General features: G+C 68.1%; 4 protein-coding genes across 4 annotated transcripts; 2 read left to right on the top strand and 2 right to left on the bottom strand.

The window, feature by feature from the left end:
* The first annotated feature begins 96 nt into the window (after positions 1-96).
* On the top strand, positions 97-3,471 carry LOC141958275 (uncharacterized). Its single transcript, XM_074901124.1, has 10 exons — positions 97-181; positions 250-607; positions 698-858; positions 930-1,215; positions 1,300-1,535; positions 1,650-1,971; positions 2,082-2,609; positions 2,689-2,849; positions 2,927-3,212; positions 3,318-3,471. The coding sequence occupies exons 1-10, from the start codon at positions 97-99 to the stop codon at positions 3,469-3,471; spliced, it is 2,577 nt and encodes an 858-aa protein (XP_074757225.1).
* Positions 3,472-4,868: 1,397 nt separating this feature from the next.
* LOC141956746 (alanine aminotransferase 1-like) lies at positions 4,869-9,178 on the bottom strand. The gene is made up of 10 exons (XM_074897541.1): positions 9,051-9,178; positions 8,836-8,944; positions 7,972-8,105; positions 7,634-7,877; positions 7,458-7,537; positions 7,249-7,385; positions 6,988-7,159; positions 6,717-6,872; positions 5,794-5,906; positions 4,869-5,004 (listed from the first exon to the last, which is right to left on the bottom strand). Exons 1-10 carry the CDS (start codon positions 9,159-9,161, stop codon positions 4,914-4,916), a joined length of 1,347 nt encoding a protein of 448 aa, XP_074753642.1. The 5' UTR covers positions 9,162-9,178; the 3' UTR covers positions 4,869-4,913.
* Positions 9,179-10,183: 1,005 nt separating this feature from the next.
* LOC141958274 (alanine aminotransferase 1-like) lies at positions 10,184-14,932 on the top strand. The gene is made up of 10 exons (XM_074901123.1): positions 10,184-10,465; positions 11,102-11,191; positions 11,454-11,562; positions 11,672-12,139; positions 12,236-12,315; positions 12,388-12,521; positions 12,603-12,774; positions 12,933-13,088; positions 13,899-14,011; positions 14,801-14,932. The coding sequence occupies exons 1-10, from the start codon at positions 10,331-10,333 to the stop codon at positions 14,889-14,891; spliced, it is 1,548 nt and encodes a 515-aa protein (XP_074757224.1). The 5' UTR covers positions 10,184-10,330; the 3' UTR covers positions 14,892-14,932.
* A 186-nt stretch (positions 14,933-15,118) lies between these two features.
* On the bottom strand, positions 15,119-23,510 carry GPT (glutamic--pyruvic transaminase). Its single transcript, XM_074897540.1, has 11 exons — positions 23,307-23,510; positions 20,979-21,068; positions 20,765-20,873; positions 20,547-20,677; positions 19,514-19,757; positions 18,249-18,328; positions 18,018-18,154; positions 16,858-17,032; positions 16,228-16,383; positions 15,750-15,862; positions 15,119-15,459 (listed from the first exon to the last, which is right to left on the bottom strand). The coding sequence occupies exons 1-11, from the start codon at positions 23,499-23,501 to the stop codon at positions 15,369-15,371; spliced, it is 1,521 nt and encodes a 506-aa protein (XP_074753641.1). The 5' UTR covers positions 23,502-23,510; the 3' UTR covers positions 15,119-15,368.
* Between the last annotated feature and the right edge of the window lie 900 nt (positions 23,511-24,410).

Raw genomic sequence — 24,410 nt, 5'->3', positions numbered from 1 at the left:
AATTCCGGAGCTGGTGGGCTCAGGAGGCACCCGGGGGGCACCTTCTTGCCGTGTCCCCAACCACTTTGTTCCCCTTTTTCCGCAGCCCCCCACACCATGGCCCTGCCCTGGGCGCTGGTGCTGCTCGGCGAGGTCCTGGCACAGGATGCGACCCCCCAGAGCTGCCTCCTCCCGCCGGTTGGTAAGTCCTGACCCTTTGTTGGTGGGAGAATCCCTGAGGTCGCTCCCGGTGAGCCAAAACCTCACCAGGACACCCCGGTGATGGGCTAAACACCCCCGCCCCCCACACCCCCCCTTTCATTTCTCTGGTGAATTCATCAGGTTATAACGCGGCGCTGGGGCGCCCGGCCAGCCAATCCTCCGTCTTCCCCAACGCCAGCATCGCCGCCAACGCGGTGGACGGCAACCGGGATGGCGTTTGGCACCACGGTTCCTGCGCCCGCACCCTGACAGAGCAGGAGCCGTGGTGGAGCGTGGATTTGGGCGGGCGCCGCGCCGTGGCAGCCGTGGTGGTGAAAAACCGCCAGGATTGCTGTTGGCACCGGCTGCGGGGAGCGCAGGTCCACGTCGGCGACGCACCGGGCGAGCGCGGCAAGGACAACCCCCTGTGAGCCTAAAACGAGGGGTGTTTTTGGGGGGGTGTCAGCACCCCACCACTGCTGCCGCCATCTCCTGAGCTTTTTTTTCTCCCCAGCAGCTGCGGCGTCATCACCGACGCCGGTCCTGGGTCGCTCAGCACCGTCTGCTGTGCCGGGCTGCTGGGCCGTTACGTCTCCATCCTGATCCCTGGGCGGGAGGACACGCTGGTGCTGTGCGAGGTGGAGGTGGTGCTGCAGGGCTGCCTCCCCCTACCCGGAGGTGAGAAACAGCCGGTGAAGCGGCAACCGGAGCCGGCAACCTCTTGCCAACTCTCCCTCTGGCATTTCCAGCCCCCAACGTGGCGCGGGGCCGTGCCGTCGCCCAGTCGTCCACACTGAACAGCTTCAGCCTGGCCGCCAACGCCGTGGACGGGAACGCCGACGCCGACTGGGAGCGCGGTTCCTGCGCCCACACCGAGAAGGAACCGGAACCGTGGTGGCACGTCGATCTGGGCCACCGACACGCCGTCTACGCCGTCACCGTCACCAACCGCCACGACTGCTGCTGGGAGAGTCTCCTCGGCGCCCAGATCCACGTCGGGGACTCCCTGGTTGACCACGGCAAGCGGAACCCGGTGTAAGTGGGGTCAGTCGTGTGTTCCCCACACCCCAGCACAGGCTTCTCCCGCTGGCCAGAGCCATGACGCTTCCCTCCCGGCAGCTGCGGGGCCATCTTGGACACCGGGCCCGGTTCCACCAGCAGCATTTGCTGCAACGGGCTGCCGGGACGCTACGTCTCCATCCTCATCCCCGGGCGGGAGGATTTCCTCGTCCTCTGCGAGGTGGAGGTGACGGCGCAGAGCTGCGTGCCCCCACCCGGTGGTAAGAACCCAGGATCCCCCATTCCAGAGCGAGCCGGCACGTGCCAAGTGGCCCCCAGCAAACGCTGCCCTCCCTGTGATTCGGTCCCTGCAGCACCACGGGGGAAACGGGGAGCGTAGCGGGGACAGGGGATGTCACCCGTGTCCCCGAGCTGGTGGCACAACATGGCGTGGGGGTGCCTGGAGTGAGGGGAGGGACATAAAGTGTCACTGTGGCATCCTCCAGCCCAAAACCTGGCGCTGGGGCGCCCGGCAGCACAGTCATCCACAGCCGGCGGGGCCAGCAGCGCCATCAACGCCGTGGATGGCAACCGGGATGGCAACTGGCACCGCGGCTCCTGCTCCCAAACCGAGAGGGAGCCAGAGCCGTGGTGGACGGTGGATTTGGGCCGGCGCCGCGCCGTGGCGGCCGTGGTGGTGAGGAACCGCCTGGATTGCTGCTGGCACCGGCTGAAGGGCGCCCGCGTCCACCTCGGCAACTCTCTCGCCGGCCACGGCACCAACAACCCCATGTGAGTGCCGGTACCGTGGCGTGTGGCTGCTCTGGCAGTCGCCCACCCTCACCCCCTTGTTTCCCTCTTTTTTTTTCGTTTTGTTTTTTTTTTTCTTCCCGGCTCCGCAGCTGCGGCACCATCACAGACACCGGCCCCGGTTCCACCAGCACCGTCTGCTGCCACGGGCTGCGCGGCCGCTACGTCACCGTGGCCGTGGCCGGGCGGCGGGAGCAGCTGAGCCTCTGCGAGGTGGAGGTGGTGGAGCAGGGCTGCGCCGCGCTGCCCGGCGGTGAGCGGGGCTGGCGGGCGGTGCCGGGAGAGCGTTTTTTTGGCACAACGTGGCACCCCCTAAACTCACCCATTCCCACAGCCCAAAACGTGGCTTTGGGCCGCCCGGCCGCTCAGTCCTCGGTGTTGGACGCCACCAGTGGCGCCGGCAACGCCGTTGATGGGAACCGGGATGGCAACTGGGAGCACGGTTCCTGCGCTCACACCGCCGAGGAAGAGGAGCCGTGGTGGCGCGTGGACCTGGGCCGGCGCCACGCCGTCCACGCCGTGGTGGTGAAAAACCGCCGCGACTGCTGCTGGCAGAGCCTCAAAGGCGCCGAGATCCGCGTCGGCGACTCGCTGCTCGACCACGGCCGGCGCAACCCCGTGTGAGCCTCAAACCCCGCCGCTGTCCTCGGCGTCCTCACGGCGCCAGCTCATCCTCCTCCTCCTCTTCCACCCCGACAGCTGCGGCATCATCACCGACGCCGGCCCCGGGTCGCTCAGCACCGTCTGCTGCCACGGCCTTCGCGGTCGCTACGTCTCCATCCTCATCCCCGAGCGGGAGGACGTGCTGGTGCTGTGCGAGGTGGAGGTGATCCGCCAAGGCTGCGCCCCGTTACCGGGAGGTGAGGAGCCGCCGTTTTCCCTGGTTACCCAAAAACTTTTTTTCCCCCCTTTCCAACCCACTCCGTGGCCTTCGCAGCCCCCAATTTGGCTCGAGAACAACGAGCCACACAATCATCCACCTCCACCGGCCTCGGCGCGGCGGCCAAGGCGGTGGACGGCAACCGGGACGGCGTTTGGCACCGCGGCTCCTGCAGCCACACGCGCCGCGAGCGGGAGCCGTGGTGGAGCGTGGATTTGGGCGGGCGCCGCGCCGTGGCCACCGTGGTGGTGAAAAACCGCCAGGATTGCTGTTGGCACCGGCTGCGGGGAGCGCGGGTCCACGTCGGCGACGCGCCGGGCGAGCGCGGCAAGGACAACCCCATGTGAGCCTAAAACGGGAAAGGGGAGGGGGGGTGGCAAAATGAGGAGTGTGACACTGCCCCACCGGTGTCACCGTGGCTTCAACCGCGTCTCTTCCTCCCTGGCAGCTGCGGCGTCATCACCGACGCCGGTCCCGGGTCGCTCAGCACCGTCTGCTGCCAGGGGCTGCCGGGCCGTTACGTCACCGTCACCGTCCCCGGGCGCTGGGAGCAGCTGGCGCTGTGCGAGGTCGAGGTCTACGGGGTCCTCCCCCACCCCTGAGGGACCCCAAGTGTCCCCTCTCATGCCATTGTGGCCACCACAATAAAATGTGCCCACGGGCCCTGGTGGCTGGTTGTGTCTTTCCTTGAGCTGCCACCCCAGGGGGGCTCCAACTCCAGGGTCCCCAATACCCCACGGGGTCCAATGTCCCTGGAGAGACCCGTGTCCCCAGGGTGCCCTGTGTCTCCCCCAGGATGTCCCATGTCCCCAGGGCCTCTGCTGTCCCCAACTACCTCTTGTCCCCAGGGTGCCCTGTGTCCCCAGGGGCTCCCCTGTCCCCAACCATCTCTTGGCCCCAGGACTCCCCCCACCAGCGGGTGCCCCACACATCCCTGGGGTGGCTCCTGTCCCCAGGACACCCCAGTGGCCCCAGCTTGCCTCAGAGCCCCACGTTGTCCCACGTCCCTGGGATGTCCTGTGTCCCCAGCTCCAGGGTCCCCGATATCCCCTGGGGTCCAATGTTCCTGGAGAGTCCCTTGTCCCCACCATGTCCCGTGTCCCCAGGCTGGCCCCATGCTCGGGCTTGTCCCATGTCCCCAGGACACCGCAAGTCCCCACAATGTCCCATGTCCCAGGGTTTCCTCTGTCCCTGAGGTGCCCTGTGACCCCTAAGATGTCCCATGTCCCCAGGGTGCCCCTGTGTCCTCAGGGGGTCCCCAATATCCCACAGGCTCCAGTGTCCCTGGAGAGCTACGTGTCCCCAGGGTACCCTATGTCCCCAAGCATCTCTTGTCCCATGTCCCCCAGGACACCCCATGTCCTGTGTTCCCAGGGTGCCCCATGCTCTGGCTTGTCCCAGGTCCCCAAGATATCCCATATCCCCAGGATGCCCTGTATCCCCCAGGACTCCCCATATCCCAGAGTGACCCCAGGGTGCCCCATGTCCCCAGGACACCCCAATGTCCCCAGGCTGTCTTGGAGTCCCACATTGTCCCACAACCCTGGGATGTCCTGTGTCCCCAGGGTGGCCCCGTGTCCCTAACCCCAGGGTCTCTGATATCCCCTGGGGACCAATGTCCCCAAGATGTCCCATGCCCCCAGGACACCCCAAAACCCCAAGATGTCCCACACCACAGGACTCCCCATGCTTCCACGGTGTCCCTGTCCCTAGGGTGGCTCTAGTCCCCTGGATGCCCCGGTCCTGAGCACCCCGCCCCTCCCCACAGTCCTGCCTGCGTTTGGCACGGGGATTGGGGGGCAGAGATGGGGTTGGGGGGTTCAGGGGTTGCTGTGAGGGTGCACAAGAGCACCCCGTGTCCCCACGGGCCACCCATGGGTTCCCTTTCCGCCCCACCAGCACCCAGTGGGGTTGGGCTGAGACCCCCCCGTACTCATGACATGAAGCTCCCCGGGAGTGGGGGGGTTTGTGGGGCGAAAGCAGAGGCGTGGTGTGATCTGGGGGGGCTTTAATGGGGTTGGGGGGGGGTGTCACCCCCCCTCTGTCAGGAGAATTCCCGCAGGAAGGCGGCGTGGAAGCGGGTGAGGGCGAGCAGCCCCCGCTCCAGCGCCTCGGCCGGGGGCAGCAGCGACAGCCTGGGGGGGTGGGGGGGGATGTGGGTGGTCCCACACCCCCCCCAATCATCTTGTGTCCCCCCAAAACCTCCTGGTAACCAGGCCCAGGGGTCCCCAACCAGCCCCCCCATCAGTGACATCCCCGTTGGCCAACCTCAACTGGCACCCCCCAACCTGTCCTGCCCCCCCCCCGCCCCGCCCCCAGCCAGCGCCTGACCCCAAACCTCCGCTGCCACCGGCCCCCCAAAACCCACCTCCAGCCCCCAAACCCAATCTTCCAGCCCCCCAAAATCCCAATCTCTGACCCCCTCCCCCAGGCTCCCAAAATCCAACCCCAGCTTCCCAGCCCCCCCACCCCGAGCCCCCCAAACCCACCCCCAACCCAACTCCCAGCTCCCCAACACCCCAACCCCACCCCCAAGCCCCCCAAATCCCATCCACAACCTTCCAGCCCCCACTCAGCCCCCCCAAACCCCCCAACCTCACCTTCCAGCCTCCCACACCCAGTCCCCAGTGCCCCCCCAAAACACCAGGCCCCCCAAAACTCACACTCCACCCCCAACCCAGCCCCCCCAAAACCCCCAAATCCCCACCCAGAGGTCACCCACCCCCACCAGCCCCCCAAAACTGGGCTCCCCCCCAACCCCACACCCCCATCAGCCCCCAAAACCCAACCCTGACCCCCCAGACCCCCCCAGCGTCTCCCCCACCCCAACTGCCCCAACCCCCCCTCTCCCCCCAGGCCCCAAACACCGGCCCCAAGTGCCCCCCCCCTCCACACACCCCCTCCACCCCTCCGCCCCCCCGTACCCCACATGGGGGGTGCCCCCCTCCTGCCCGAACTCGCTCCCCGGGGCCACCACGAGCCCCGTGGCCTCCAGCAGCTTCTGGCAGAAGAAGACGTCGGGCTCCAGGCCCCGCGCCTGGGGGGGACGGGGGTCACCCTGCGCCGGGGGGCCTGGCCCCGGGGGGCCCCGTGTCCCCGGGGTGTCCCCAGGGGCTCCCCTGACCCCAAACACCTCCTGGCCCCGGGACTCCCCCCACCAGCGACTGCCCCTGTCCCCAGGACACCCCGATGTCCCCGGGCTGCCTCGGAGCCCCACAGGGTCCCACGACCCTGGGATGTCCGGTGGCCCCAGGGTGGCCCCGTGTCCCCAACTCCAGGGTCCCCGATAGCTCACAGGGTCCAATGTCCCCGGAGAACCCCCTGTCCCCAGGGTGCCCCGTGTCCCCAAGGACACCCCACATCCTCACGATGTCCCGTGTCCCCAGGGTGCCCCGGGCTCTGGCTTGTCCCGTGTCCCCAGGACACCCCAAGTCCCCAGGGTGCTCCAGGACACCCCATGGCCCCAGGGTGCCCTGTGTCCCCAAGATGTCCCGTGTCCCCAAGGTGCCCTGTGGCCCTCAGGACACTCCATGTCCCTGGGATGTCCCATGTCCCCAGGACACCCCAAGTCCCCAGGGTGAATCATCTCCCGTGCTGCCCCATGTCCCCAGGGTGTCCCATGTCCCCAAGATGCCCTGTGCCCCCCCAAGACGCCCCCCATCCCTGGGATGTCCCCAAGGTCCCCACATCCCCAGGACACCCCACATCCCCAAGATGCCCCGTGTCCCCAAGCTGCCCCCTACTCCCATCGTGTCCCCTGTCCCTGGGATGGCTCCTGTCCCCACATGCCCTACCCCCGGGCCCCCCCAGCCCCCCGGGGTGCCCCCCGGTCCCCCCGGGCGCTCACCCGGGCCTGGCGCAGGGCGCGGGGCGGGAGCTGGATGCGGGGGAAGGCGCGGGCGCCGCCGTGGAGGGGCTGGAGGCGGATGCCGGGGGCTCGGCCCAGCACCTCCTGCACCCGCCGGGCGTTGTGGGCCAGATCCTGGCGGAGGGCCTGGCGGTGCTGGGGGCAGGGGCTGAGCCGGGGGGTGCGGGGGGACATGGGGATGGGATGGGGAAGGGCAAGGGGATGGGGAAGGGCAAGGGGATGGGGAAGGGCCACTCGCGCCAGCCCCCACCTCCTCCAGGGCCTGCTGGACGGGGTCCCCCTCCTCGGGCGGGTCCATCAGGATGTCGAGCAGGACGCGCCCCAGGACGCAGGGCCGGGGGATGGACTGTGCCAGCTGGAAGGGCAGCGTGACCCCCTCCTCCATGTTCACCAGCTCCAGGAACCCCGCACGGAAACCGCTCCTGGGGGGCCAGAGCTGCTCCTCAGCCCCCACCCACCCCCCACTGCCCCACGGCCCCGCTGCCCCGCGCCCAGCGCTGCTGGAACTCACTCTGCAGCGACGCTTTTGGAGAGGGAGTAGAAGGAGACGAGCTGGACTTCGGAGGCGAGCGGGGCCCCCATCTCCCACAGCACCCGCTTGAAGGAGAGGAAGGGGCGGCCGGGGAGGAAGGCTCGTTCCTGCTGCACCTGCGGCACCCGGGGCTCAGGGGGAGCCGGGCTGGGGGGCACGACCCCCCCTCAGCCCCCCCCAACACCCACCTCGTCCGCCAGCAGCAGGAGGTTTTCCTCGGCCGCCAGCCGGATGATTTCCTCCATGTTCTGCCGGCTCAGCACGTGGCCTGTTTGTGTGGGGGGGATTCCACTCGTGTCCCCCCCCAGATGTGGGGAAACTGAGTCACGGAGCCGCCATCCCGCCCCCCATCCCCCCAACTCACCCGTGGGGTCGCCGGGGTTGACCACGCAGAGCACCTTGGGGTGACACCTCGCCCGCGCCCGCCGCAGCGCCCACCGCACCGCCTCGGTGGCCACGGCCCAGCCCCGCTCCTCGGCCAGCGGGTACGGCACGGCCACGGCCCCCGCCAGCCCCACGGCCGCCCCACGGCGCGGGGGGCCCGGTACCGGCACCAGCACCCCCGTGGGCTGCGCCGCCGCCTCGTCCACCACCAGCGACACCACGAACTGGGGTAGGGATGGGGATGAGCTTGGAGGGGGAGGTTGGGGAGGGGAGCATGGGGACCCCCCCACCACGCTCTCGCCGGGGATGCACGCTCACCGGGAAGATGCTGGCGGTGCCACTGCAGAGGATGATGTTGCGGGGGTGGCAGGGGACCCCCCCGTCGCGGCGCTCAAGGAAACGGGCAACCCTGGTCGGGACCCCCAGCGCCCGGTGGTCGTGGTTGTAGCCCCCTGGGAACAGGGAGAGACCCGCTCCCGAGCACCCCAAATCCCAAAGGACCCCAGTGACTCCCTCTGGAGCACCCTGAATCCAGTGGGACCCCAATGACCCCTCTCCCTCCCTTGGTGGCCTCGCCAGGAAAGGGCACCTCGTGGGGCTGGCACCAGGCACCCCATGGCACTGGGCACCCCATAGATCATGGAGGCACCCCATGGGCCTTGCTGGGGCACCCTGTAGATCAAGCAGGCACCCCACAGGCTCTTATGGGTCACCCCATGTGTCTGGGCAACCCATAGATCATGGAGGCACTGCATGGGCCTTGCTGGGGCACCCCATAGATCAAGCAGGCACCCCACAGGCCGTTATGGGGCACCCCATAAGTCATGGACACCCCCATTGGCCTTGCTGGGACACCCCACAAATCATGGAGGCACCCCACAGGCTGTTCTGGGGCACCCCATGGGGATGGGCACCCCACAGATCATGCAGGCACCCCCCAGGCTCTGCTGAGGCACCCCATGGATCTGAGCACCCCACAGATCACAGAGACACCCCACAGGCTGTTCTGGGCCACCCCTACAAGCCACACCAGCTCTCCCCCGTCATGCTGGGCACCCCATAGCCCCCCCCCCCAAGCACCTATAAACCCCGCCATGGGTGTCGCCAAGCCTCCCCCATATGCTTGCAAGGGGCACCCCACACCGCCACTGCCGGGCACCCCCCAGCCGTGCCGGGCCCTACCGATGCTGCTGGCGTCCATCTCGCGCAGGACACGCCGTGCCCGGCGCCGGGCACCCTCGGGCACAGCAGGGCTGCCCAGCAGCTCGGGGAAGGTGCAGGCGGCTGCGATCTGGGGGACACGGACCGGGCACTGAGCTGCGGCGGGGGGGACACAGGGAGTGGGGGGACACAGGGTGACAGCTCAGAGCGGTGCCAACCCCGGCGGCCGGCAGTACCTGGCGCAGGACGGCCAGTGGGCCCCGTCCCACGGCGTGAGCGTCGTCGCTGCTGCAGTCCTGGGGGAGATCGGGCCCCGGTGTCCCCAACGTCCCCTGTGCTGTGGCCATGGCTGCGGGAGCCACTGTCCCTGTGGCAAAGTGCCAAGGGGGTGGTAACGGGGCGGGTTACGGGGCGGGTATTTGTGTGGGTAACGGGGCGGGTATTGGGGCGGGTATTTGGGAGGGAAATGGGTGGGTAACAGGGAGGGAAACGGGGCGGGTATTTGGGAGGGTAATCAGGTGGTTAACGAAGAGGGTAAAGGGGTAGGTAATGGGGAGGGTATTGAGGAGGGTGATCAGGTGGGTGACGGGGCAGGTATTTGGGAGGATAATGAGGAAGGTAATGAGATGGATAACGGGGAGGGTAATGGGACGAGTAATGAGAAGGGAGGGAAACGGGTGGGTAACAGGGAGGGTAATGGGGCAGGTGTTGGGGAGGGTAACGGAGGGTATTTGGGAGGTTAATCGGGTGGGTAACAAGAAGGGTAAGGGAGTGGGTAATGGGGAGGGTATTTGGGAGGGTAATCAGGTGGGTAATGGTGTGGGTAATGGAGAGGGTAACAGGGTGGGGAATGAGGCCAGTACCAGGATGGGTTATGGGGCAGGTAATGGGGCAGGTAATAAGGTGGGTAATTGGCACAGTAACGAGGTGGGAATTCAGGAGGGTAATGGGGTGGGTAACTAGTAATGGGGTGGGTAACTAGTAATGGGGTGGGTAACGAGGTGAGTAATGGCGTGGGTATTTGGAGGGGCAACGAGGTGGGGAATGAGGCCAGTACCAGGATGGGTTATGGGGCAGGTAACAAGGGGGGTAACAGGGTGAGCAGGGGGTAAAAGAGCATGTGGTGGGTAACGAGGTGGGCAGGGGGGTAACGGGGTGCTGGTGGGCATATAGCGGGGGGCAATGGGGCAGGCGTGTGTGGGGTCATGGGGCTGGAAACGGGCTAATGAGGGGGCACTGGGTGGGAAATGGGGGGTGGTCATCACTCCCAGGCCCCCCCCATGTCTCCAGTACTGCTCGTTGCCCCGTGTCACGCACGTCACGTGGCAGGAGCTGGGTCCAGAGGGACGGACGGACGGACGGACGGACGGAAGGACAGACGGGCAGGACCCTGCCTGCCCCGGGCGTCCCGACACGCCACGCACCGTCCCGTCACGCCACGCACCGCCGGGCCCTTAACCATTAACCTGGGCCGCCTCCCTGCCCCCCCGGCCACGGGTCCAGTCCTGCCTCGGCCATGGCGGCGAGTGGCACCTCGGGGGGTATCGGCTGCCCCCCAGCTCTGGTGAACCCCGGGAGCTGGCACACGCCACCATCTCCACTGCAGCTCCTGCTCGAGCGGGCTACTGCCATCGAGGAGGAGCTGGCCCAGGTGAGACTCACTCCAGAGCCCCACAGGACCCTCCCTGGACCCCACGGGACCCACAGCCACCACTTCCCCGGAGCCCCACAGGGACCCTACGGTCACTCACAGGTCCCTGTGGCCACTGGTGGCTCCAGAGTCCCACGAGACCCACAGCCACTCATGGCCCCAAAGCCCCATGGGTCCCCACGGCCACCTACAAACCCAGAACCTCACGGGTCCCCATGGCCACCTGTGGCCCCAGAGCCCCATGGGGACCCTATGGCTACCCACAGGTCACTGTGGCCACCTGAGAGCCCCGATCCCCACAGGTCCCCATGGCCACCCACAGATCCAGAACCTCACGGGTCCCCATTGGCCACCTGTGGCCCCAGAGCCTCACAGGGATCCTATGGCCACCCACATGTCACCCCAGAGCCCCACAGGTCCCCACGGCCACCCAGACCCCATGTCCCTACAGCTCCCCACAGCACCACAAAGGCCGGGTCCGCCCCTGGGGTCCCCCCTCCATTGGGGTGCCCTGGGATGCTCCAAGGTGCCTTCCCCCTGCCCCAAGCCCCCACGGCCACATCCCCTGGGGTTGGGGGACGGGGACATGGGGGGACAGAGGATGGTGTCCCCGCTGAGCCAGCTCCTGTCCCCAAGGGCGAGGACAAGCCCTTCACTGAGGTCACCCATTGCCATTCGGGGGACGCGGTTGCCTCTGGCCACCAGCCTCTCACCTTCCTCCGGCAGGTAACGGGGACCCCCATGGCTGCTTGCACTTGGGGGGTGTCCCACAGCCTGACGCCCCCCTCCCCACACCCCAAAACCATGAGGGTGCTGAGCATCAATCCCCGACCAAACCAGATGTGGGGCACAGCTGAATCCAGGATGCTCAGCACCCCCCAAACACCCTGGGGATGGAAGGGGAGGGGGCAGATTGTGACCCTGGGAGCTCCACGGGGTGTTGGGGGGGGGGCCTGTGACTGGAAAGGGGGGATCCAAATTCCCACAGGTGGCTGCCATCTGTGCGTACCCGGAGTTGCTGGATGACGAGTGCGTGCCGGCGGATGCCAAGCGCCGCGTGGGGCAGATCCTGCAGCACCTGCAGGGCGGCAGCCCCGGTACGGCGGGGATGGGGACACCGTGGTGGGTGGGGGGCGGCCCCACGGGTGAGGCGGGGGGGCACAGGTGGGGGTTCAGCAGGTGCGGTGACACCAGATCTGTCCCCAGGGGCCTACAACCTGGAGTACGTCACCGGCATAGTGGCCACCAAGGTGGCCCGTTACCTGGAGCAAAGGGACGGGGGCGTCCCCAGCGACCCCCGTTGCATCGTCCCCTGCAGCGGCACCGCGGCGGCCGTGGTGGTGAGCGTGGCACGGGGAGCGCCGGTGGCACCGCCGGCGGCCGTGCGGCCACCGAGGACCCCCCCGAGCCACGGCGGCTCTTCCCAACAGGACGTGGTGTCGCTGGTGGTGGACGAGGCGGCGGCGCAGCCCACGGGGGTGCTGGTGCCGGTACCGGGCCCCCCGCGCCGTGGGGCGGCCGTGGGGCTGGCGGGGGCCGTGGCCGTGCCGTACCCGCTGGCCGAGGAGCGGGGCTGGGCCGTGGCCACCGAGGCGGTGCGGTGGGCGCTGCGGCGGGCGCGGGCGAGGTGTCACCCCAAGGTGCTCTGCGTGGTCAACCCCGGCGACCCCACGGGTGAGTTGGGGGGATGGGGGGCGGGATGGCGGCTCCGTGACTCAGTTTCCCCACATCTGGGGGGGGACACGAGTGGAATCCCCCCCACACAAACAGGCCACGTGCTGAGCCGGCAGAACATGGAGGAAATCATCCGGCTGGCGGCCGAGGAAAACCTCCTGCTGCTGGCGGACGAGGTGGGTGTTGGGGGGGGCTGAGGGGGGGTCGTGCCCCCCAGCCCGGCTCCCCCTGAGCCCCGGGTGCCGCAGGTGCAGCAGGAACGAGCCTTCCTCCCCGGCCGCCCCTTCCTCTCCTTCAAGCGGGTGCTGTGGGAGATGGGGGCCCCGCTCGCCTCCGCCGTCCAGCTCGTCTCCTTCTACTCCCTCTCCAAGGGGGTCGGGGGGTGAGTATTGACCCCCCAAACCCCCCCTAGGACCCCCCAAAACCTCCATTTTCAGCCTCCTCCACCCTGCTGCTCATCCAGGGGCGGGTACCGAGCAGGTTTCTTCGAGCTGGTGAACATCGACCCGAGTGTCCTGAGATGCTTCTACACGTGGGGGCTGTCGGTGTACCCCCCCATCCTGGGGCAGGTGATGCTGCAGACGGCCGTGGACCCCCCGCTGCCCCCCGAGCCCTCGTACCCCGAATTTGAGGAGGTGGGTCAGGGCGGGGGGAGCATCCCTGCCGCAGGGACACGGGTTCTGCTGGCGGCAGGGGGTGAGGGACCACACCCCGGCTGAGGGGGGGCTGTGCGGCCCTTCCCCATCCCATCCCCATGTCCCCCCGCACCCCCCGGCTCAGCCCCTGCCCCCAGCACCGCCAGGCCCTCCGCCAGGATCTGGCCCACAACGCCCGGCGGGTGCAGGAGGTGCTGGGCCGAGCCCCCGGCATCCGCCTCCAGCCCCTCCACGGCGGCGCCCGCGCCTTCCCCCGCATCCAGCTCCCGCCCCGCGCCCTGCGCCAGGCCCGGGTGAGCGCCCGGGGGGACCGGGGGGCACCCCGGGGGGCTGGGGGGGCCCGGGGGTAGGGCATGTGGGGACAGGAGCCATCCCAGGGACAGGGGACACGATGGGAGTAGGGGGCAGCTTGGGGACACGGGGCATCTTGGGGATGTGGGGTGTCCTGGGGATGTGGGGACCTTGGGGACATCCCAGGGATGGGGGGAGTCTTGGGGGGGCACAGGGCATCTTGGGGACATGGGACACCCTGGGGACATGGGGCAGCACGGGAGATGATTCACCCTGGGGACTTGGGGTGTCCTGGGGACATGGGACATCCCAGGGACATGGAGTGTCCTGGGGGCCACAGGGCACCTTGGGGACACGGGACATCTTGGGGACACAGGGCACCCTGGGGCCATGGGGTGTCCTGGAGCACCCTGGGGACTTGGGGTGTCCTGGGGACACGGGACAAGCCAGAGCCCGGGGCACCCTGGGGACACGGGACATCGTGAGGATGTGGGGTGTCCTTGGGGACACGGGACATCGTGAGGACAGGGGGTTCTCCGGGGACATTGGACCCTGTGAGCTATCGGGGACCCTGGAGTTGGGGACACGGGGCCACCCTGGGGCCACCGGACATCCCAGGGTCGTGGGACCCTGTGGGGCTCCGAGGCAGCCCGGGGACATCGGGGTGTCCTGGGGACAGGGGCAGTCGCTGGTGGGGGGAGTCCCGGGGCCAGGAGGTGTTTGGGGACAGGGGAGCCCCTGGGGACACCCCGGGGACACGGGGCCCCCCGGGGCCAGGCCCCCCGGCGCAGGGTGACCCCCGTCCCCCCCAGGCGCGGGGCCTGGAGCCCGACGTCTTCTTCTGCCAGAAGCTGCTGGAGGCCACGGGGCTCGTGGTGGCCCCGGGGAGCGAGTTCGGGCAGGAGGGGGGCACCCCCCATGTGGGGTACGGGGGGGCGGAGGGGTGGAGGGGGTGTGTGGAGGGGGGGGGCACTTGGGGTCGGTGTTTGGGGCCTGGGGGGAGAGGGGGGGTTGGGGCAGTTGGGGTGGGGGAGACGCTGGGGGGGTCTGGGGGGTCAGGGTTGGGTTTTGGGGGCTGATGGGGGTGTGGGGTTGGGGGGGAGCCCAGTTTTGGGGGGCTGGTGGGGGTGGGTGACCTCTGGGTGGGGATTTGGGGGTTTTGGGGGGGCTGGGTTGGGGGTGGAGTGTGAGTTTTGGGGGGCCTGGTGTTTTGGAGGGGCATTGGGGACTGGGTGTGGGAGGCTGGAAGGTGAGGTTGGGGGGTTTGGGGGGGCTGAGTGGGGGCTGGAAGGTTGTGGATGGGATTTGGGGGGCTTGGGGGTGGGGTTGGGGTGTTGGGGAGCTGGGAGTTGGGTTGGGGGTGGGTTTGGGGGGCTCGGGGTGGGGGGGCTGGGAAGCTGGGGTTGGATTTTGGGAGCCTGGGGGAGGGGGTCAGAGATTGGGGTTTTGGGGGGCTGGAAGATTGGGTTTGGGGGCTGGAGGTGGGTTTTGGGGGGCCGGTGGCAGCGGAGGTTTGGGGTCAGGCGCTGGCTGGGGGCGGGGCGGGGGGGGCAGGACAGGTTGGGGGGTGCCGGTTGAGGTTGGCCAACGGGGATGTCACTGATGGGGGGGCTGGTTGGGGACCCCTGGGCCTGGTTACCAGGAGGTTTTGGGGGGGGACACAAGATGATTGGGGGGGGTGTGGGACCACCCACATCCCCCCCCACCCCCCCAGGCTGTCGCTGCTGCCCCCGGCCGAGGCGCTGGAGCGGGGGCTGCTCGCCCTCACCCGCTTCCACGCCGCCTTCCTGCGGGAATTCTCCTGACAGAGGGGGGTGACACCCCCCCCCCCCCCATTAAAGCCCCCCCAGATCACACCACCCTCTGCTTTCGCCCCACAAACCCCCCCACTCCCGGGGAGCTTCATGTCATGAGTACGGGGGGGTCTCAGCCCAACCCCGCTGGGTGCTGGTGGGGCAGAGGGGGCACCCATGGGTGCTCGGTTGTAAGTGACACACAACACCCCCCCACCAGGCTGGTCACGACCCTTTTATTAGTGGGATTTGAGGTTTCAAAGCGGGGGGGGGCAGCCCCAGAACACGGGGTGCCCTTGGCCTCCCCCCCCCCCCCCCCCAATAAGGCACAAAGTGGTTGGAGGCACTTGGAGACCACCGAGACCACCCAGGGCAGGGTCCCGGCCTGCGGCACCCGGGGCCCAGGGAGGAGTGTGGGGTGGTGGGTGCTGTGTTGGGGGGGTTTGGGGGGGGTACTGGGGGGGTTCTGGAGGGGGGGGCACGCCGGCGTTAGGAGTACTCCTTGACGAACTTGGTGTAGAAGCTGCTGAGTTTCTCCAGCAGGAGCTGCAGCTTCTCGGTGGGCGGCAGGATGGTCATCCTGGGGTACGGGGGGGTTGGCAGCGAGGCTGGGGTGGGGGGCACACACACACACCCCCAGCACCCTCCCTGCCCCCCCCCTGAACCCCACAGCCCCCATCTATTCCCCTCAACAAGCCCCTTGCCACCCTACACCCAACCCATCGGGCACCTGAGACCCCCTTCTCCCTGCACCCTCCCGCACCCTCCCACCTGGGGATTGGGGTCTTGATGGGGGGTGTCCAGCCCCATGGGACCCTCTCACCCAACTTCTAGCCCTGCCCCCTCCCTCCCCACCACCCCAGCACCCACCGAAAGTGGAAGGTGCCTTCCCGCTGCCCGAAGCCGCTGCCCGGCACCACGCAGATCCCCGTTTCCTCCAGCAGCTTCATGCAGAAGAACATGTCGGGGGCCTGATCCTGCGCCTGTGGGACGGGGCAGGGCTCAGCACCACGGGCTGCCCGGCATGGGCACCGTGGCCACGGACTCACAGGTGGGGCAGGGCTCAGCCCCACGCCTCGCCAAGGGCCTCGATCACTGCATGGGAATCATCCTGCCCAGCCCCACAGCACCCAGGATGGATCCTGCCCAGCCCCACAGCCCCTGGGTCTCATCCTGCCCAGCCCCACAGCACCCAGGACTGACCCTGCCCAGCCCCACAGCACGCAGAACTCATCCTGCCCAGCCCCACATGGCTCAGGATTGATCCTACGCAGCCCCACAGCCCCCAGGACTGATCCTGCCCCAGCCCCACAGCCCCTGGGTCTCATCCTGCCCAGCCCCACGGCACCTTGGCAGCGGCCAGGGCGCGGGGCGGCAGCTCGATGCGGGGGAAGGAGTACATGGCGCCCTGCACGGGGTTGCAGCGGATGCCGGGCGTCCGGTTGAAGATCTCCTGGGTGAGCCGGGCCTTGTGTGCCAGGGAGCTGAGCACCGCCTGCTTCTCCTGCGGGGACACCGGGCTGGGGATATCTCCTCCCCATCCCATCCCAATCCATCCCATCCCATCCCCATCCCATCCTCATCCCATCCATCCCATCCATCCCATCCATCCCATCCATCCCATCCCATCCCATCCCCATCCCATCCCAATCCATCCCATCCCAATCCATCCCATCCCATCCATCCCATCCCAATCCATCCCATCCCATCCCCATCCCATCCTCATCCCATCCATCCCATCCATCCCATCCATCCCATCCATCCCATCCCATCCCATCCCCATCCCATCCCAATCCATCCCATCCCAATCCATCCCATCCCATCCATCCCATCCCAATCCATCCCATCCCATCCCAATCCCGTCCCAATCCCATCCCATCCCCATCCCATCCCATCCCATCCCATCCCCATCCCAATCCCATCCCATCCCCTCCCCTCCCATCCCCATCCCATCCCATAATATCCCATCCCCCCGTACAGCCATGAACAGGTCATATGACGGTTCCCCGGGCTGGGGGGGGCTGACGACGGTGTCCAGGACGATCTGCCCGGGCACGGGCGGGCAGAGCCGCACCGACACCAGCTTGGCCAACTGCTCCTTCACCGCAGGGTCCATGTTCACCACCTCCATGTACCCACCACGGAACCCGCACCTGGCACGAGACGGCCCGTGACAACCCCCACTGTGACCCACAGCGGGGGACGACAGAGGGACGCAAGGGTGGGACCCCACGGATGCAGACACCCCCCCCCCAAAGGTGGCCACCTACGGGCTGGGACCCGGGGATAGGGTGTGGTGGATGGGGACCCACAGGTGGGACACATGGCAGGGGGGTGTCTGTGGTGGGCACCCCCAGACAAGGAGCCACCAGGCTGTGGCATCTACGTCCTCTGAGCCCCTCAAAGCTCTGCCATGTTGTCCCCACAGGGTCGTGGCATCATCACTCTCAATCTTGGGACCCACAAGGTCATGGTGCCACCATCTCCACCCCACAGCATCCAGGAGGTGGTGGCATCCCCAATCCTGGGACCCACAAGGCCATGGCATCCCCATCTCTACCCCAGAGGATCCATGGGGTGGTGTCATCTCCATCTCCACCCCATGGCTTCCATGAGATGGTGGCATCTCTGTCCCCAACCCTAGAATCCACGGAGCCATAGCATCCTCATCTCCACCCCAGGGGACCCATGAGGTGGTGGCATCTCCATCCCCAACCCATGGCTTCCATGAGGTGGTGGCATCCTCAACTCTGTAACCCATGGGGCCATGGCATCCCCATCTCCACCCCACGGCATCCAGGAGGTGGTGGCATCCCCAGTCCTGGAACCCACAGGGCCATGGCATCCCCATCTCCGCCCCACGGCATCTATGGGGTGGTGGCATCCCCAACCCTGGGACCCACAAGGTCATGGCATCCCCATCTCCACCCCAAGGGACCCACAGGGCGGTGGCATCTCCATCCCCAACGCATGGCATCCATGAGGTGGTGGCATCCCCACCCCTCCCCTCGGGACACACAAGGCTGCACCATCTCCATCCCCACCCCAGGTCTGGGACACCTCTAGGACCTGTGGGACCACCGTCCCTGGGGTGACAGTGGCCGCGGTGGCCATGGCAGGCAGGGTGATGGGACTTACTCGCCCATGTAGCCCTTGGAGATGGAGTGGAAGGAGGCCAACTCCACCACCTCTGAGTAGGGCGGCCCCATCTCAAACAGCACCTTCTTGAAGGAGTGGAAAGCAGAGCCCTCGGCGTAGATATTGTCCTGGTACACCTGGGGGGGGGGGCGGTGAGGGGGTGTCACCCGGATGTCGGGGTCCCCCAGGGATGGGGGTGAGGGTGGGGGACACCCCGCGGGTCCCGCTGACCTCGTCGGCCATGAGGAAGAGCTTCTCCTCGTAGGCGAACTTGATGACGTCCTCGATGCACTGCCGGCTCTGAACCTGTCCTGGGGGGACATTGGGGTGCTGGCACTGGGGGGGGTCCCAGCCTCAGCACCAGCTGGGGTTTGGGGGGCCCAGCCCCAGCAATGGTTGGGTTTTGGGGGTCATGGTCCCAATCCCAGTACCAGTAGAGCCCCAGCACCGGTACTGGTAGGGTATTGGGAGTCGCAGCCCTGGTACCAGTAGGGTACTGGGGGGTCCCAGTCCAGACAGAGGGTCTCAGCCCAGGCTTGGGGTCCCAGGCTTAAACTTGGGGTCCCAGCTCCAAACTTGACATCCCAGTCTAATGGTCCCAGCCCAGTCCAGGGGCCACAGCCCTGGCATCCTAAACCAGTCTTAGGATCCTAGTCCAGCCTAGGGGTCCCAGTCCCAGCTCAGGGTCCTAGCCCAATCCTGAGGTCCCAGTCTAGTCTTGGGGTCTCAGCCCAGTCCCAGGGTCTCAGGCCCAGCCCAGAGATCCCAGCCAAGCCCAGGGGTCCCATTCCAGCTTTAAGGACCCAGTCCAGTCTTAGGGTCCCAGTCCTGAGGTCCCATCCCAGTCTTGGGGTCCAAATCCAGCCCAGAGGTCCCATCCCAACCCAAGGGTCCCATCCCAGTCTTGGGGTGCCAGTCTTGGGGTCCCAGCCCAACCCAGGGGTCCCAGTCCTGCCTTGGGGTGCCAGTCTTGGAGTCCCAGCCCAGGCTTGGGGTGCCATCCCCAGTTTTGGGGTCCCAGTTCTGGGGTCCCAATCCAGCCCTGGGGCCCCAGCCCAGCCTTCGGGTGCCATCCCCAGTCTTGGGGTGCCATCTCTGTCTTGGGGTCCCAGCCGTGGGGTCCCATCCCAGTCTTGGAGTCCCGTCCCAGCCTTGGGGGTCCCAGTTCTGGGGTCCCAATCCAGCCCTGGGGTCTCAGCCCAACCCAGGGTGTCCCATCCCAATCTTGGGGTCCCATCTCAGCTTGGGGGTCCCAGTTCTGGGGTCCCAGCCCAACCCAGGGTGTCCCATCCCAGCCTTGGGGGTCCCAGTTCTGGGGTTCCAGTCCAACCCAGGGTGCCCCATCCCAGTCTTGGGGTCCCATCCCAGCCTTGGGGGTCCCAGCTCTGGGGTCCCAGCCCAATCCAGGTGTCCCAGCCCAGCCCTGGGTGCCATCCTCAGCCCTGGGGTGCTATCCCCAGTTTTGGGGTGCCACCCCCGGGTGCCAGCGGGCGTACCGGTGGGGTTGCCGGGGTTGATGACGCAGAGGACGCGGGGGCAGCAGTGCCGACGCCCCTCGGCCAGCGCCCGCCGCAGCTCGGCCCCGTCCAGCGCCCAGCACCGCTCCTCCTCCAGGTAGTAGTTGAGCTGGACGGCGCTGAGCTCGGCGATGGCGGCCGAGTAGAGGGGGTACTGCGGGATGGGGATCAGCACCCCCGTGCGCGACGGCCCCGCGCCCGACACCAGCAGCTTCAGGATGCTCTGGGGAAAAGGGGTGGGGGGAGAAAAAGGGAGGTGTGGGGACAGGGACAAGGTGGTGGGGACAGCGAGGGGACAGGAAGGGTGTGGGGCTGGAGAGGTCATGGCCACGGGGACAGTGAGGGGACAGGGACAGTGAGGGACTGGAGAGGTCATGGCCACGGGGACAGTGAGGGGACAGGGAGAGCGTGGGCATGGGGACAGTGTGGGGACAGTGAGGGGAGAGGGATGGTGAAGGGACAGGGGCAGGATGATGAGTGTGTGGGGACAGGGACAGGACCATGTGGGCATGGGGACAGTGAGGGGACAGGGACAGTGGGGGGCTGGAGAGCTCATGGCCATGGGGACAGTGAGGAGACAGGGATGATGGGGACACTGGGGTGTCCTGGGGGACACCGTGGGGACAGGGACAGTGAGGTGACAGGGATGGTGTGGGTGTGGGGACAGTGAGGGACAGGGACAGTGAGGGCACAGGGGACACCATGGGGTGAGCCTGCTCACAGCCACACCGGGGCCAGCGAGCTGGCAGGGCCCGCCCCCCCCCTCCCCGGAGGCACTGGGGACACCGAGGAAGTGCTGGGGACAGCGGGGACACATCGTCCCCAAGTGCCACCCCCTCCCCCTTCATCTTGGCACCGCCCGTCCCGGGGCCGGTGCCAACCCCGGCACAACGGTCCCTTTGTGGGCACCCGCCGTGGGAACGGGCAGCGGGTGGCACCCGGCCCAGGGATTGGGGTGACACTGAGGGTGGCCCCGTGTGTGTGTCCCCTGTGTCACCACCCCCCCCAGTACCACGATGGCGTCGCTGGCCCCGGTGGAGAGGAAGATGTTCCCGGGCTCGGCGGTGACACCGTCGCGGCGCTGGAGGAACCGGGCCACGTCCTGTCGCACCAGCTCGATGCCAGGGCTGGCGGTGTAGGCGCCTGGCAAAGGGGGACACTAGGGGTGACCTCAGTGTCCCCAAGTGTGTCCCCAAAGTGTCCCCACAAAGCGTCACCGCGGGCGCTCACCGGCGCTGTGGCCACCGCAGGCCGCCAGCAACCGGCGGGCCCGATCCTTGGCGTCCTCGGGGATGGAGGGGTTGGCCAGGAGCTCCGGGTACAGGCACAGGGCTGTCACCTGGGGGGGGGGGGGTGGCACTTGGACACCTGGGACCCTTTCCGGACACTTGGGTGTCCCTCTGTCCCCAACACTGTGCGGTGTCACCTCCCCCAGCCCCAGTACCTGGCGGAGGAAGGTGATGGGTTTCTGTCCCATGGCCTGGGCGTCACCGATGTTGGCCTTGATGACTTCGGTGAAGGGTTTGGGGACACCCTGAGGGGACAGGGATGGGGACAGGAGAAAGGGACAAGGACAGAGGGGACAGGAATCAGGGGACAAGAATGGGGACACGGGCAGTGATGGGGACAGGGGATAAGGATGAGGACAGGGGACAGGGATCAGGAGCAGGGACAGGGATGGGGACAGGAGTGAGCGATGGGGACAAGGGACAGGAATGGGGACAGGGGACAAGGACAAGGGAAAATGATGGGGACAGGGATCAGGAAGAATGACAGGGATGGGGACAGGGACAGGGATCAGAAACAGGGACAGGGATGGGGACAGGGGTCAGGGGACAAGGATAGGGACAGGGGACAAGGGTGAGGACAGGGATCAGGAAGAAGGACAGGGATGGGGACAGGGATGGGGACAAGGGACAAGGATGGGAACAAGGGACAGTGATCGGGGACAGAGATGGGGACAGGGATCAGGGACAGGAACAAGGGACAAGGACGGGGACAGGGACACGGGTCAGGATCCGGCCACCTCTGCCCAGGGATGTCACCGCCATGGTGGCACTGCCAGCAGGGTGACCCCCGGGGTCCTGGTATCACCCCAGTGTCCCCTGTCCCAGGGAGCAGCAGGGACATGGGGATGCTGGGGACACTGGGGGCAACTGGGACATGGGGACACTGGGGATATGGGGACCCCCGGGGGGGATGGTGGGGACATGGGGACACTGGGGACAGCCGAGGGGGGGGCAGTGCCCGCCTGGCAGGGCCGCGGGAATGTCCCCAACCCCCGCCCTGGGGTGGCCACGGCCACCTCCCGCCCAGCCCCGGACTTTGGCCACCGCCGCGGGAGCCGGACTCTGCCCCCGCCTGGCACCACCCGCCCCCCCCGTCACCTCTGTCACCCCCTTGTCACCCCCCATCACCCCTGTCACCCCCCTGTCACCCCCCATCACCCCCCGTCACCTCTGTCACCCCCCTGTCACCATCACCCGTCAGCCCCCATAACCCCCCCGTCACCTCTGTCACCCTCTGTCACCCATCACCCCCTGTCACCCCTCACCCTCCGTCATCCCTGTCACCCCCTGTCACCTCCCTGTCACACCCCTGTCACCCCCCCATTACCCCCCATTGCCCCTGTCACCGCTGTCACCTCCCGTCACCTGTCACCTCCTTGTCACCCCCCCTCAGCCCTGTCACCACCATCACCCCCCCATCACCCCTGTCACCCCTTTGTCCCCCCCCCAGCCCTGCCACCCCCATCAACCCCCTGTCACCCCCCATCACCCCCTCCTTGTCCCCTTGTCGTCGTGTCCGTCCCCCCCCCCCCTGCTGTCCCCAGGTGCCACCGCCCGGGGCCGGGTGCCAGGGACAGGGAGTGCCAGGGCAGGGCTGGCACCCTGCCCCCCGCCATGGGTGCCGGGGGGGGGGGGTGTGTGTGAGGTGGGTGCTGGGACCCCCCCCTACCCCCCCGGGACACCCCCGGGACACCCCGTACCCCCCCCATGGGACACACCCGGTGCCGGTCCCACGGTGGCCGTGGGAGGGACCCAGGTGGGTGCAGGGACACGGGGGGGTGGGGGGGGTGGGGGGGTTGTCACGTGGGAATTGGGGTGCTGGGGGGGGGTCACTGGGTTCAGGGGTACCAGAGGGGGTGGGGAGGGTCCCCCAGGGGGTGGGGGGTGCCCGGTTTGGGGGTGTTTGGGTTTCGGGGGGGGGGGAATGGGGGGGGCTGGGTGTGCCGAAGGACGGGGGGGGGGGTGCCCAGGTTTGGGGGGCTGGGGGGGGCCCGGGAGGAACTTGGGGGGTGATGGACAGGTTCGGTGGGTCCCTGGGTCTGGGGGTCCTGGGGGGGGGGCGCGTTCGGGGGGTGCCCTGGGTCTAGGGGTGCCCGGGGGGGGTGGTCCCTCCGGACTGGGGGTGCTGGAGTGGTGGGGGGGCTCCAGGTCTGGGGGTGTCCCGGTTTTTAGGGTGCTGGGAGGTGGAAGAGAGTGTCCCGGGTCTGGGGGTGCCCAGGTGGGGGTCTGGGGGTGCCGGGGGAGGGGGGGGGGGGGGGTGCCCCGGTCTGGAGGTGCCGGGAGGTGGGGGGGTCCCGCTTTTGTGGGTGCCAAGAGGGGGGTGTGCCCCACTTTCGGGGAGGAGGGGGGAGCTCTCCCGATCTGGGGGGTCCCAGGTGGGGGTACGTCGGGTCTGGGGGCGCTGAAGGGAGGGTTTTCTCTGTTTTTAAAGGTGCCGGGGGGTGTACCCCGATTTATTTTTTTTTTTGGGGGGGGGGGGGTACCTGCTGCAGGTCCCGCTCCAGCTGGAGGGCGCGGGTGACGATGGGCCCCCGCACCGCGTACTCCACCCGCCGCACCGCCGGGTTCATGGTCTCCAGGGTCAAAACCGGCCCCCGGACCCCCCCGGGGACCCCCCCGGGGACCCCCCCGGGGCCCGATCCCGCCGTTGCCGCCGCCGCTGCCGCCGCCGCCGCCATGGCCGGGAGCCTGAGGGGCCGCAGCGCCCTCAGCGCCCGCATCGCCCCCCCCCCCTCCCCAAAACACACCCCCGGGCCCCCCCCAACCTTCTCAGGGGCCACCGGGAACCGGCTGGAGACATCAAACCCCCCCCGGCACCGGCACCGCCCCGGGCAACGGCCGCGACGAGCAACGGCGACAACGGGGACAACGGGCACCGGGGGCAACGGGCACCGGCCCCGGGGCAACGGGCAACGGGGACAACAACGGGGACAACAACGGGGACAACAACGGGGACAACAACGGGGACAACAATGGGGACAAGGGGGACCGCCCCCCCCCGGAGTGTCCCCCACGGGCTGGGGAGTTGGGACAAGGGGACATAAAGATGGGGGACACGGGACATTGGGGACCGGCCCCCCCCCAGAGTGTCCCCCACGGGCTGAGGAGATGGGACATGGGGACACGGGGACATGGGGGACACGGGACAACGCAGATAACAGGGAGCTGCCCCCCCCCCCCCCCCCCGAGTGTCCCCCACGGGCTGAGATGGGACACGGGGATGCGGGGACACGGGGATGCGGGGACACGGGGATGCGGGGACACGGGGATGCGGGGACACGGGGGGACACGGGATATGGGACATGGGGGACACAGGACATGGGACATAGGGGACACAGAGGGACACATATGGGACATGGGGGACATGGACACAGGACATGGGGGACACAGGGGACATGGGGAACACAAGGGGGCACATGGGACATGGTGACACAGGGGACATGGGACGTAGGGGACACAGGGGGACACATGGGACAGGGGGACACATGATATGGGACATGGGGGACATGGGGACACAAGGGACACAGGGGACATGGGGGACACAGGGGACACGGGACACACGGGGGACACAGGAGAGGGGACACGGG

Source organism: Athene noctua, chromosome 2 (assembly GCF_965140245.1).
Source record: "Athene noctua chromosome 2, bAthNoc1.hap1.1, whole genome shotgun sequence".
NCBI classification, from domain to species: domain Eukaryota; kingdom Metazoa; phylum Chordata; class Aves; order Strigiformes; family Strigidae; genus Athene; species Athene noctua.
This window is presented reverse-complemented; position numbering and strand designations above follow the sequence as displayed.

Excerpts from the sequence above, each read along its gene's own strand:
- LOC141958275 (XM_074901124.1), top strand. The coding sequence starts at position 97 with ATGGCCCTGCCCTGGGCGCTGGTGCTGCTCGGCGAGGTCCTGGCACAG. Across the intron at positions 1,216-1,299 it reads CACGGCAAGCGGAACCCGGT|CTGCGGGGCCATCTTGGACA; the intron begins GTAAGTGGGGTC and ends CCCTCCCGGCAG. Across the intron at positions 3,213-3,317 it reads CGCGGCAAGGACAACCCCAT|CTGCGGCGTCATCACCGACG; the intron begins GTGAGCCTAAAA and ends CCTCCCTGGCAG.
- LOC141956746 (XM_074897541.1), bottom strand. The coding sequence starts at position 9,161 with ATGGCCACAGCACAGGGGACGTTGGGGACACCGGGGCCCGATCTCCCC. Across the intron at positions 7,538-7,633 it reads CAACCCCGGCGACCCCACGG|GCCACGTGCTGAGCCGGCAG; the intron begins GTGAGTTGGGGG and ends CCACACAAACAG. Across the intron at positions 5,005-5,793 it reads GGGGGCACCCCCCATGTGGG|GCTGTCGCTGCTGCCCCCGG; the intron begins GTACGGGGGGGC and ends CCACCCCCCCAG.
- GPT (XM_074897540.1), bottom strand. The coding sequence starts at position 23,501 with ATGGCGGCGGCGGCGGCAGCGGCGGCGGCAACGGCGGGATCGGGCCCC. Across the intron at positions 17,033-18,017 it reads TCCAAGGGCTACATGGGCGA|GTGCGGGTTCCGTGGTGGGT; the intron begins GTAAGTCCCATC and ends GTCTCGTGCCAG. Across the intron at positions 16,384-16,857 it reads CATATGACCTGTTCATGGCT|GAGAAGCAGGCGGTGCTCAG; the intron begins GTACGGGGGGAT and ends GTGTCCCCGCAG.
- LOC141958274 (XM_074901123.1), top strand. The coding sequence starts at position 10,331 with ATGGCGGCGAGTGGCACCTCGGGGGGTATCGGCTGCCCCCCAGCTCTG. Across the intron at positions 11,563-11,671 it reads CCTGCAGGGCGGCAGCCCCG|GGGCCTACAACCTGGAGTAC; the intron begins GTACGGCGGGGA and ends ATCTGTCCCCAG. Across the intron at positions 14,012-14,800 it reads GGGGGCACCCCCCATGTGGG|GCTGTCGCTGCTGCCCCCGG; the intron begins GTACGGGGGGGC and ends CCACCCCCCCAG.